Source organism: Exophiala oligosperma, assembly GCF_000835515.1.
Source record: "Exophiala oligosperma strain CBS 72588 unplaced genomic scaffold supercont1.7, whole genome shotgun sequence".
In the NCBI taxonomy this organism is placed as follows: Eukaryota; Fungi; Ascomycota; class Eurotiomycetes; order Chaetothyriales; family Herpotrichiellaceae; genus Exophiala; species Exophiala oligosperma.
Window position 1 is genome coordinate 270,559 of NW_015622824.1, and position 11,574 is coordinate 282,132.

At 51.4% G+C, this 11,574-nt stretch overlaps 7 protein-coding genes across 7 annotated transcripts; 4 read left to right on the forward strand and 3 right to left on the reverse strand.

Moving 5' to 3' along the window:
* Nucleotides 1-38: 38 nt before the first annotated feature.
* Nucleotides 39-1,515, forward strand: PV06_07408 (protein disulfide-isomerase domain). Its single transcript, XM_016408652.1, has 2 exons — nt 39-749; nt 808-1,515. Exons 1-2 carry the CDS (start codon nt 227-229, stop codon nt 1,392-1,394), a joined length of 1,110 nt encoding a protein of 369 aa, XP_016260406.1. The 5' UTR covers nt 39-226; the 3' UTR covers nt 1,395-1,515.
* On the reverse strand, nt 1,504-2,625 carry PV06_07409 (uncharacterized protein). Its single transcript, XM_016408653.1, has 2 exons — nt 2,378-2,625; nt 1,504-2,225 (listed from the first exon to the last, which is right to left on the reverse strand). The coding sequence occupies exons 1-2, from the start codon at nt 2,378-2,380 to the stop codon at nt 1,902-1,904; spliced, it is 327 nt and encodes a 108-aa protein (XP_016260407.1). The 5' UTR covers nt 2,381-2,625; the 3' UTR covers nt 1,504-1,901.
* Nucleotides 2,626-2,821: 196 nt separating this feature from the next.
* PV06_07410 (uncharacterized protein) lies at nt 2,822-4,970 on the forward strand. Its single transcript, XM_016408654.1, has 2 exons — nt 2,822-3,779; nt 3,916-4,970. Exons 1-2 carry the CDS (start codon nt 2,918-2,920, stop codon nt 4,209-4,211), a joined length of 1,158 nt encoding a protein of 385 aa, XP_016260408.1. The 5' UTR covers nt 2,822-2,917; the 3' UTR covers nt 4,212-4,970.
* Nucleotides 4,197-6,223, reverse strand: PV06_07411 (uncharacterized protein). The gene is made up of 2 exons (XM_016408655.1): nt 5,801-6,223; nt 4,197-5,743 (listed from the first exon to the last, which is right to left on the reverse strand). Exons 1-2 carry the CDS (start codon nt 6,006-6,008, stop codon nt 4,422-4,424), a joined length of 1,530 nt encoding a protein of 509 aa, XP_016260409.1. The 5' UTR covers nt 6,009-6,223; the 3' UTR covers nt 4,197-4,421.
* A 225-nt stretch (nt 6,224-6,448) lies between these two features.
* PV06_07412 (tRNA pseudouridine(55) synthase) lies at nt 6,449-7,941 on the forward strand. The gene is made up of 2 exons (XM_016408656.1): nt 6,449-6,579; nt 6,636-7,941. Exons 1-2 carry the CDS (start codon nt 6,516-6,518, stop codon nt 7,874-7,876), a joined length of 1,305 nt encoding a protein of 434 aa, XP_016260410.1. The 5' UTR covers nt 6,449-6,515; the 3' UTR covers nt 7,877-7,941.
* A 461-nt stretch (nt 7,942-8,402) lies between these two features.
* PV06_07413 (uncharacterized protein) lies at nt 8,403-10,534 on the forward strand. The gene has a single exon (XM_016408657.1). It carries the CDS (start codon nt 8,586-8,588, stop codon nt 10,206-10,208), a length of 1,623 nt encoding a protein of 540 aa, XP_016260411.1. The 5' UTR covers nt 8,403-8,585; the 3' UTR covers nt 10,209-10,534.
* Nucleotides 10,435-11,418, reverse strand: PV06_07414 (uncharacterized protein). The gene has a single exon (XM_016408658.1). The coding sequence runs from the start codon at nt 11,244-11,246 to the stop codon at nt 10,602-10,604; it is 645 nt and encodes a 214-aa protein (XP_016260412.1). The 5' UTR covers nt 11,247-11,418; the 3' UTR covers nt 10,435-10,601.
* Between the last annotated feature and the right edge of the window lie 156 nt (nt 11,419-11,574).

Consider the following 11,574-nt stretch of genomic DNA (forward strand, 5'->3'; position numbering starts at 1 on the left):
TCTTTTCCGATGCTTGGAAATCGAAGACCCTGGTTATACCTGGATCAGCAGTGACCTGCAACACCACCACCGCCAATAAGCCATACAAGTACAACATCACTCGACCGCATCTAACACTTCTTTTAACCTAGGCTTTGCATATTAAGCCTTTCACATTACTGAGCGACTTTCAGCTATCCATCATACTGCAAAAACCCGATTTACGAAGTCCCACTTCAACGCCAGAATGGTACAATTTCGTGCCCTTCTGTCTCTGGCAACCTTCGCCTTACCCCTCGTTGCCACCGCATCAGATGTGATCAACTTGATTCCCTCGAATTTTGACAGTGTTGTCTTCGAGTCCAACAAGCCTGCCCTCGTCGAGTTCTTCGCTCCTTGGTGTGGACACTGCAAGAACCTCGCCCCCGTCTATGAAGAGTTGGCTACCGCGTTCGCTGCCAGCGGCAACAAAGTCTCCATCGCCAATGTTGATGCAGACAAGCACAAGGATCTAGGCAAGAGATTTGGTGTTCAAGGGTTTCCAACATTGAAATGGTTTGACGGCAAGCCGGGCAGTGAGCCGGAGGACTACAATGGTGGCCGAGATCTCGAGTCTCTGACCAAGTTCGTCACCGAGAAGAGTGGTGTCAAGAGCAAAGGCCCCAAGAAAGCCCCTAGCCATGTCGAGATGTTGACGGACAGCTCGTTTAAGACGGAGGTCGGTGGTGACAAAGACGTCCTCGTGGCATTTACCGCACCTTGGTGTGGCCGTAAGTTCTCCGTCTTTGGGTTTCAACATTGGGTGACTTCTAACAATGACATGCATAGACTGCAAGTCCCTCGCTCCAACATGGGAGAAGGTCGCCTCTGATTTCGCCTCGGAACCCAACGTCCTCATTGCCAAAGTCGATGCAGAAGCCGAGAACAGCAAAGCTACAGCCCAAGAACAAGGAGTCACAGGTTATCCTACAATCAAGTTCTTCCCCAAGGGCAGCACTGAACCCGAAGCATACAGCGGTGGCCGCAGCGAGGAAGCGCTTGTGGACTTTGTGAATTCCAAGGCCGGCACATACCGCGTCCCAGGTGGAGGGCTGAACAGCCAAGCGGGCACGATTGAAGTCATCGACAACCTGCTGGCCAAGTATATCACGGCCGGCGGTATCAAGGATGTCGAGAAGGCAACTGCAGAGGTCAAGAAAGCGACTACCAACATCAAGGACAAGAGCGTGGACTACTATCTCCGTGCGCTGAGCAAAATTACCGGTAACCCAGAGTATGCTATGAAGGAGCAAACAAGGTTGGCAGGATTGCTGAAGAAGGGTGGTCTTGCTCCAGAAAAGACCGATGATCTTCAGAGACGCAGCAACATTCTGGCCAAGTTCTTGGTCAAGGACGAGGCAAAGAGCGAATTGTAAACTATTCAAGCATGATCGGAACGTCACTAACTGGGTTGAAATGAAACAATTGGGTACTAGGTCGCAAAAGTCGAGCCTGCTAGAGGAGTTTAAAATGGCTTAAACATGATCCTTTTTTATATCAGATTTTCGTTGTACCGGCTCTTGCACTGTGCAAATTGTCACTCAACCCTTCGCAGCTAGGCCATACTACAACGAGGAGTACAAGTATGGAACTCTTATTGAGAGAGAGGAAGAACCTGGGATCTGATGTGCTTCGTCTCCGCCTTGAGTGAGACTGCGACGTTCGCAAACAGGAAGCAGAGCATTCACAGCACCAATTGCACCGGGAGGCGTGAAGCAACATTATGTCACCGTAGACCTCGTCAGAAGTAGAACTCTCAGGGCCACCGTTCATGACCTGAGTTCGGCCCCAACCTTTCGCATCAATTTCGTTATTTTTCGCACGGTGGATTCAATCCAAAATTATGTGTAGAAACAACTCCTGAGGGACATCGACCGTTATTGTCATGACGACCCAGCATTTGAGCCCGTCGACGCCTTGCCTGTGTTCTCCATTGCACTGGCATCTCTGAGCAGAATCTCTTGTTCGAGACGATCGCAGCGCTCGGCCATGTCGTCCAGCTTGGTCAAGATCTCGTCGCTAATGCCTTTAAACTTCTTCTCCAGATCGCCCAGGAAATCATCTATCGCCTCGGTAAGTTTGGCGGTCGCGTCGTTCGGGGCGGCATAGTCGGAAGCAGAAGAAGAAGCCACCGCTGCAGTCTTGCTGGAGGAATATGGCGGGCTGGCTGGGTGAGTAGGAGGTGGCGGTGTCGGGAGGGAAGCGGACTGGAAGTACGTCCCGTTAGGCATGGCAGACATAACAGATACAGCGCCAAAAAGAAACATGTGGAAATGAGAAGGGGATAAACGCAGGGGGAGGGGGAGTTGGTTACACGAGGTTGTGTAACCCATGATTCCAGTAACTCTGCTTCACATACCATGATCAACGAGTGGTTGCTTTGTGTTTGTGAATGGTTCCCGCGGTTTGCAGTGTGAGGCGCTTTGGTGGGAAGCGATTGTTCGTATTGGGACGAGTCCTCGTTACCAGTTTCTTTATATTTTTGACAACATCCTCAATCAGTTCGTACAGGCTAAGAGTTGCCCTCGAGGGTTCCAACTTGCAGAACGCTCGATAGAATGGGCATTGGGTGTTGAAACCCCATGTTTGGTAAGTCCGCAGGGAGGGTGGTCACTCAAAGGGGATGCAGAAAAGCAACCTGCCTGACAATGAGTCTGGTAGTAGATATTGATTCAAGACGGAGCGTCAGACGAAACATTTTTAGTTTCCGCCAGGCTGGATCCACCACCAAAACTGCCACTCCGCAACCATCTCCAACTCAATATAATTTTCTGCTTGGATTCCAGAAATTCTTCATACAACACAACTCAACCACCTTATTCAAGACCTGCGAGGTAACCCCTTTCACTTTCTCCGTGGGCTTTTGGGTTGCATTGTTTGACAGTCAACTCCTCGGAAGATGGCCAAGAAGAGTAAACTTCTCGCGGCTCTAGACCGACACAAGGGACGGGACTACGAAGCCGAGAAGAGGCAGAAACTTGTCAAAACGGCAGAGAAGCGCAAGCGGCAGAAGGTCCAGGAAAAAGGAGAAGAAGTTGGCGATTCAGAAGAGAGTGGACCAGAAGATGAGACCGATGGTGCAAAGCTTGAAGAGGACAAGGAGAATTTCGTATCCTTCTCTGACCAAGAAGAAGAAAACGCTGCGGCCAACGGTGCAAGTACCGCATCTACTACCATCCCTCAACCTCCCCTCCCGGGTGACGCCTCGGCGTCGGAAGTAGAAGAAGAAGATGATGAATCCGACGTCCCCCTCTCCGATCTCGAAGACGAAGACCTCGAAGACACGATCCCACACCAACGCCTGACGATCAACAACGGGCCCGCCCTGATTGCGTCGACGAAGCGTGTCGCGCTGGTCAAGAAGCCCGGTGCTACATCTTTCTACGTGCACAACTCCCTGATCTCCCAACTCCCGCCGACGGAATCCTCGGTCCCGGACCCGAACGACGACCTCACCCGCGAGCTGGAGTTCTACCGCATCGCCCGCGACGCCGCCGCCGAGGGGCGCTCCCTGCTCAAGAAGGAGCGGATCCCCTTCACCCGGCCGACCGACTACTTCGCCGAGATGGTCAAGTCGGACGAACACATGGGCCGCGTGAAGAAGAAGATGTACGACGACGCCGCCTCCAAGAAGGCGGCGGAGGAGGCACGCAAACTACGGGACGCGAAGAAGTTCGGCAAGGCCGTCCAAGTGGCAAAGGAGCAGGAGCGGGCAAAGGAGAAGAGGAACACACTCGATAAGATCAAGGAGTTGAAGAGAAGTAAGTTTTTTGGCTTTTTGCCGTATCCACACTACACACCCACACCCACACACACACATTCCTATACGTTTCTTTTGCAGATTCGGGCCTTGAGAGAGAGTAAAATACTAACCCGGATGTAACCCTCCCGCAACAGAACGAAAAGGACAAGATACAGGCAAAGTCGTCGAGGACAATGACCTCTTCCAGAGCATTGACGTAGACAGCGCACCTACAAAGGACCGCGCCGGCCGCGAGCGAGGCTCAGGACCAAACGGCGGAGCGCCAAACAAGAGACAGAAGCGGGATCAGAAGTTTGGCTTCGGAGGCAAGAAGAGGTTCACCAAGAGCGGCGATGCCATGAGCAGTGGAGACATGCGAGGATTCTCGGCGAGCAAGATGAAAGGAAAACCTAAACGGCCAGGCAAGAGCAGGAGAGCCGCGGGACGATAATAATAACGCAATGCCATTACAACACCGCGCATCGAAGCACGAACCATAATGATATGTCCATTCGAAGGTCTCGAGAGTCGAAACAACTACAAGGTGTTTTCATGGTCTTCCTTACCATCCTAAAATGCAAGAAGGGGGTATCACAGTTACAGAATGCACCCACGAGGCCCTACACCAACCTCCCTCAGGACACCACCGTTTTATGTACAGTCATGCCACCCATTGTCCCAGGAAGGACTGCAAATGTCCTATCTGGTACTGTCTCCCCACTCGCTTGGCTTCCTGAGATACCAGATCGAGCATCTCCTGAGCTTCAGGTCCGGGAGGGAGCTCGGGCAACGCATCTGGATCGTAGTGACCATTTAGCTGACGACTAGGACTGTCCTCACGACTTCCTGCCGAGTCTGCAGTGGTTTCTCGCAGGCGACTAGGGAGTAAGGGTGCCTGTCGCCTAGCCATCGGCGATGTTGAGATGGGGACATCACTCATTTCCTCGTCTTCATCTACGGAGTCGGGAACACCTCTTGCGCGTTTGTGCGCCTTGCTGGCGCCGCTGGGACGGAGGACAGATTTCATACGATGGCGCTGTTTGGCTGATTTGCCTGGCGTCCTCATGGTTTCATCAGCTACCTCGTCCGCAAGGGTGGCTTCTAGCTCGTCATAGATTCTGCGAGTAGACCAATTGAACTTTTTGCGGAGTTTGGCTTCGTCCATGAGTCTGAGCAATTGTGATGCAGAATGTTCAAAGGCGGCCACGGCGTCCTCATGTGTGCCTTCAAATACTGGAAGTTTCTCAAGTTCGGTTGCAGCCTCGTCAATGCCGCAATGTCTCATGTTGAAATTCGCCGACTTCCGTAGAATATTAAGCATGTCCCAAATAGGTTTCGTCCAGTCCACAGGTTCGGGTTTTGCTTCTGTCGATGTGCTGCTTCTGGAGTCTTCGGAATCTGCTTGAGAACGTTGTTCTGATTCGGATTCTTCTGCCTCGGAAGATTCGTGCTCCGATTCGTCATCACCGTCCTCACCGTCGCCGACTGTTTCTGGCTCTTCCACTGCCACGGACTGAGTAAGCCGAGACATTGTTGCTTGCAACTCTTCTACCTCGTCTGCATATGTGTCTGCGAGATGTTTCCACAGATAAGTCTGAGTCCAATTTATACCTTCCCTTTCCTCAATCATCTGCTTGAGAAGGAATCTGTGATGTTTGTGTATTGTTTCCATGGCCTCGTCGTCGTCGTCAATTCTGTATCCCGTGTGCTTTTGGTAGTCTTTGAGGAACGGATCAATCCTAAAGCCAAAGCGTTGTCGCGTTTTAGGGAGCCGTTGATGCTGGTCGACCATGAAGTAAAACAGATCGATGGCCTCGACAGTATCATTGTAATGGCTCAGGTAACGATCAGACGGCGAAATTTCGTACCAGCCTGCTTTTCCCGCAGCCCAGATGACAGGTTTGCCGTCATCATCCTGCCCAAAGCTATAATTTGTAACATTATCAATCTTTATTCGCGCGTGAAGCGGGTTTTCAATCAGGACTCAACAAGACGTGTCAGCGTGGTTCACGCGTCCGAAACTTTCGAAAAACAACACACCTAAATGGTCATGTTCATCGTCCAACGGCATCAGCTCCCCAACAACACAAAGTTGTGTCTCGTCAGAGGCGTGTAACAAGTCCGCATATCGTCCTTTCCCCTGGTAAAATATTTTCGCATCCCTCAAGGCGAAATCAGGCCACTCGTTTACATCGTCTGGAACGGGATCGAGGGGTTTGAGGACGTGATCTTCTGGCAAAGTGGACATATCAGTGACGAGAGTCAGGTCTCATGCTGTGACATTGAAGGTGTCTTCGCGTCAGGATGCGGGCGTGGTAGAATGTGGGTCGATCATGTCGCAGTCAGCATCAATTTTGCGGTTCGACGGCGCTTTCCGTTGGTAGTATGCACGTCACAAACGATTTTCTGAGTCAATCTGAGTCGTTAATAGCATCGAGATGTGAAGTTAACAAAGTCAGGAACATGGTGGAGTGAAGTGGCAGTAGTCGAGGCTGGGAAGCAAAAGCGCGCTGGATCCTCCTGCGCACGAGGCACGTCATTTGTCCGATTGGCTTGAATCTGTCCTTTGCATCCTGGGCTGCACTTGAACTAATTGGTCTTAGTCTACTACTCCTCACGTGGCAGCCTTTCTCCGCATGAATTCAGTTAAATATTTTACCAGAATGGATACGAAGGTGCATCTTCAGTGGTAAGGCATACGAAGTCCTGAAGTAAGGACTCCGGTCTCACAAACCAGCGGGAACATTGCCCTCGAATGATTCCGAGGCATCTGCTTAAGATGGCTCAGCCACCCGCTAAGATTCTCGAAGGCGTCTTTGGTGAGGCCAATTCCTCTCCCAAGGTCCCCATCCTGACAAGTTCAATTTCCACTTAGCCGTCAGCAAACCACCGAGTCTTTCCTCTGCTCAAGTTCTACGAGACCTCCAACATCATTTTGCCGAGTCGAAACTTTTTGCGCCCTTATTGGATCGGACCAAGCAAGATGAAAATGCAGAAAGATTCCAACCGTCTAAACGGCGTAAATATAACCGTGACAGGGATCTCGCCTTTAAGATGGGTCATGGAGGCACCCTGGACCCTTTAGCGACAGGTGTGCTGATTGTGGGAGTTGGAAGGGGCACCAAGCATTTGTCCGAATTTCTATCCTGCAAGAAGACATACGAGACGGTCGTGCTCTTTGGGAAGACCACCGACAGCTACGATGTTATGGGCAAAGTTGTTGCAGAGGCACCTACGGGGGACATCACAAGCGCAGTGGTTGAAAGCCAGATGGCAAAATTCACAGGCAAGATGAAGCAGATTCCGCCCATGTACAGCGCAATTAAAGTTGATGGCATGAAGCTATATGATTATGCTCGCGGTGGAAAGGAGCTTCCTCGTGAGTTGGAAAGCCGCGAGATTGAGATTACAGAATGTTCTCTACTGGAATATTACGAACCAGGGTCGCACGACTTTCGGTGGCCCGCTGAGCAGGCTGGCGAAGAAGAGAAAGCCGTGTTCCAGAAATTGATGAAAGGCGCAGAAGACACAAAAAGATCGATTGAACCACAGAGTGGACAAGGATCCACGAACAGCTCACCCAAGATATCGGCCCGGTCCCATAAGAACAATCTTCCGCGGCATGAAAAAGCAGCCATGCATATCCACCATCTACCAGAACAGGAGAGCTCTCCTGCAGATGCTCCTGCAGCTCGGATTCGCTTGACAGTCAGCAGTGGCTTCTATGTCCGGTCGTTCGCATACGACCTGGGCATCGCCTGTGGTTCTTATGGTACTATGGCTAGCCTAATAAGGAGCCAGCAGGCAGACTTTACAACTGCCCAACCTGCTCCAGAGGGGCTCGTGAGCACCCTCACATACGAGGATTTGGAGGCAGGAGAGGACGTTTGGGGACCAAAGCTGTCGTCCATACTCGAAAGGTGGACAGAGTGTCATCCAGACAGAGCCCCCGAAGATAGGAACCGTGACCAAAGGCAGCCTCACAGGCGAGATTTTCGAGATCATAGGAACTTCCTTGGCAAGAGAGGCGGCGCAAAGAGATCATGGAATAGTCATAAGAATGGGAACAGATCTGACGCACGACCCAGGCGCAACAGTTCGTCGCCAGAGGCGTGAAGGGGGAGGTCGATAGATGGCTTTGTAACATTAAGGATGGACTTGCTAATCGGTCAATGACGAAGAATTCTAGCACGTTACAGGAGCACATACGAGCTGCATCACAAAGTGCACACCACAACAGTGTCCCCAGTGTACATCCCATGGAACTAATACTGCAAAATTGTGTCTACCTTGCCTATAGGCATCTAGGTGACTTTTAGTAGGAGTACGAGGGATGTGGTTTGGGGGCACACCAGGCTCGTCTCAGGGGCCAAATTACGTGTGCCAAGTGGCCGCTCCAGCCGGGATAAATGTTCCTTGCATTCGCACACCGGCGTGCTACGAGTACGAGGCTTGTACAAAGGACCACCTTAAGTTAGTGCCCGAGGCTGCTCCAGGCTTACTGCTTGCACCTACAATAAATCCTCGTAGGCCCACCAAGTTAGGCTAATCAGGCGGCGGTGCTTGCCGTAAATCTCAGGTTTTTACGCCGCATATCGGCAAACGCAGATCTCGCCTGCAGGCACTTCTGCCTCGCATTGTTGGTTGCCTTGCGCCTGTCTAAAATCTTTCCATCTCTCTCAGTCGTGTGATCCAACATTCCTTTTCTTTAGAATTTGGCGCTTTCATTTCTTTCTTTCTGCGGTCGCATGTACCAACAGATCTAGCTTTTGTTATCATTGTTTAACCACTATCGTTTCCCTGCACTTGGTTTCATTTTGCGACCATGGGTTCGCTACCGTCACAGCGTCAGCCCTTGTCTGGGTTGGCGGCTCTCAAAGCGAAGAAGCAACCTCCAAAGATGTTGACTAAAATGGTCCCCGTTGCTTCAACCGCGAAGCCGACACCAAAGCTTTCCGCATCTGCGCCAACATCTTCGAGGAGTCCTACCATGCGCGGCGCCAGTTCCAATGGCATCTCTCGGAAGGGAAGTGTCCCTCGCAAGTCTCTCACTCCAGCTTCCACACATTCCAGACAGGGCAGCCGAGAACCGCTCGAGCGCATCAGACATGAGAAGCACAGCCGAGTCAAGCGGGCCTCGCCTGCTATATCAACGCCGCAGTTTACGAGTTCGGATGAGGAAAGTGAAGAGGAGGACATGCCTAGAAAGCGAATGCGCAGGGATGAACAAGACCCTGTAGACGAGAAGCGCAAAGTTAGAGATCTCCAAGCATTCTCCGAGGATGGTCGCAACCGACGTTCCATGATTCACGCCATCCAGATTGCCAATCCACAACCCGATCAACACGGCAAAGTCAAGTACGAGGAGTTCTTCAAGACATTGAGAGTGGATGAGGACGAGTATCCAGTGATCGAACTTCAGTATCCCACCGCATTACAAGGAGAAAAGTACCAATTACTCAGGCCGATTGATTCGTCTGATTTCAAGCCGCTGGACGAGATCGAAGCCAACATGAGAATGGTGGCCGAATATTATCTCGATGTCGCCTCAGCCCGCAAAGTGAACAATGAAGAAGAAGGCTCGGGTTTTGTGCAAATGCTACATCGACACGCGGCCCACGGGCTCAGAGGCCGCGTTGGAGCACAGTCAGAGTATATTAAAACAATTGAGAAGTACAACAGCCTCATGAAGGAGAAGCGCGACGACGGCACGATCGCAGAGAAGTTGGACCAAATGAACCGAGTCGAGCTGAAATTGGCTGAACACATTATTAGAGGTCAGGTTTATGCTCGCACAGTATCGCCCAAGGTCGATTCTGTACGGCAATATGAGGCCTTTTCCAACTCCGTCTACGGAGAGCTCCTTCCCAAGTTCTTGAGCCGGATCTTCAAGGATACGGGTCTGAAATCGGAACATGTGTTTGTCGATTTAGGCTCCGGAGTTGGCAACTGTGTCGTTCAGGCAGCATTGGAAACCGGCTGCGAAGCTTGGGGCTGCGAATACATGGACAATCCAAACAAATTGGCCCAACTTCAGGCTACAGAATTCCGAGCGAGATGTCAACTATGGGGCATCAAGCCTGGTGATGTTCAACTGATTCATGGTGACTTCCTGAAAAATGATATGATTCGACAAGTTCTTAAGCGCGCAGACGTCGTCCTGGTCAACAATCAAGCATTCTCAGCACAATTGAACGACAATCTGAAATACGTGTTTTTGGATCTCAAGGAGGGATGTCAAATTATCAGCCTTAAACCATTCCGCAGCCCTTCACATAAGATCAAAGAATCGAATCACAATGATCCAATCAACGTGCTGTCAGTGGTGGAAAAGGAGCGCTGGAGTGGCATGGTCAGTTGGACAGACGATCCCGGGAAATGGTATCATCAACGGAAAGATCGGAGAGAATTGGACGCGTTTCTCAAGACTATGGGCGGTAGCGATTAGGTATTACGACAGGTCCTGCGGTACAGGCCAAGATCAGAGGGCCAGCGTTGACTTTGGCTGAGCTGAAATCACCCCTTTTCGGACGATAGGCCTCGATGATGTTTACGAAATTTTGCATAGCGTCGGTTTACTAACAGACATTTCGACCTTTGGATTGCACTCTCAATGCGGTACTACCTATCTGATAGAAGCTGGCCAGGCGCCGACATTTATACCAGCGATAAATAGTATTTTAATGCATCATTACCTTCTATGATCAACCATTGCAGACAAATCAATTGTCTTGAAAGCGTCAAGGTCATCGAGGCTCTTGTGAGGTGTTCTCTACTGGTATTCATATAGTCGTTATGGAAGGTTCCGAAGTCACGATTCGTACGTTCCTTCTGCGTCGGTTCAACCGAATCTGTTCTCCTCGTTCATGCGATCAGCTTCCTTGCCCATCCGGGCCATCCAGCGATCGACGAGTTCCTTGTTCTCCCGTCTCAACTTGTCGGACCGCTCTTCGGCCATGTTGAGCTGGAGATTCAACGTGACGTTCTCGTCCTGCACGCTCTCAATCAGTTTGGCTTTGCCGCGGATCTCTTCCTCCCGGTCACGCAGCTTGACCGTGATCTGGGACAGGCCGGCGTTGAGCTGGGCGATGCGCTTCGAGTCGACCTTGGCTTTGGCCTTGAGCGTGTCGAGATCCTGGACGGCTTTCTCGAGACGCGCCTGTAGGTCGCCACGTTCCTGTTGCGCCTTTGCCAGGTCCTGACGGATCTGTGCGACGACGACGGTGGGCGAGTCCGGACGGGCGGCAGCGGGCGACGTCACTCGCCTTATCCCCATGCCCAGGTACGACGATGGCTGGACAGATGGCGACTGCTCGGCATCCTCAGCCTGTGTGGTCTGAGCCGCCGCGACAGTGGCAGCCTTGTTTTGGAGACCGGCATTCTCGTCGGCGAGCTTGGTGCAGTAGTCGTAGAGCGTGAGGCTGGCTTGTTCGACCTCGTGCCGTTCTCGCAAGGCTGCGAGGTATGTGTCGCGCCAAGTTGTCATCTTGGCATCAGGTTCGTTGATGGGTCATCCTGAAAGAGTAGAAAACAGGGACAGCATGTCGAGAGAGCTTCTTTCATGGTACATACAGCTCAAGAGTTGTACATCCTCGACCCAAAAGAAAAAGAGATCGAGTGGGAAATGTGTTTGGACGATGGATTAAATGCTCCCAGATTATTGTAGGACAAGGGCGTTTGGTAACATAGTCACGAAGTGCCCCGTACCAACTTGAGGTTACGAGGTCGGCTGACCTGCCTCCATAAGCTGATGCCTAACCGAGCAGGTACTTTGACAACTTGCTAGTGAGACGTGGTAGTGAGGGCCTCTCTTA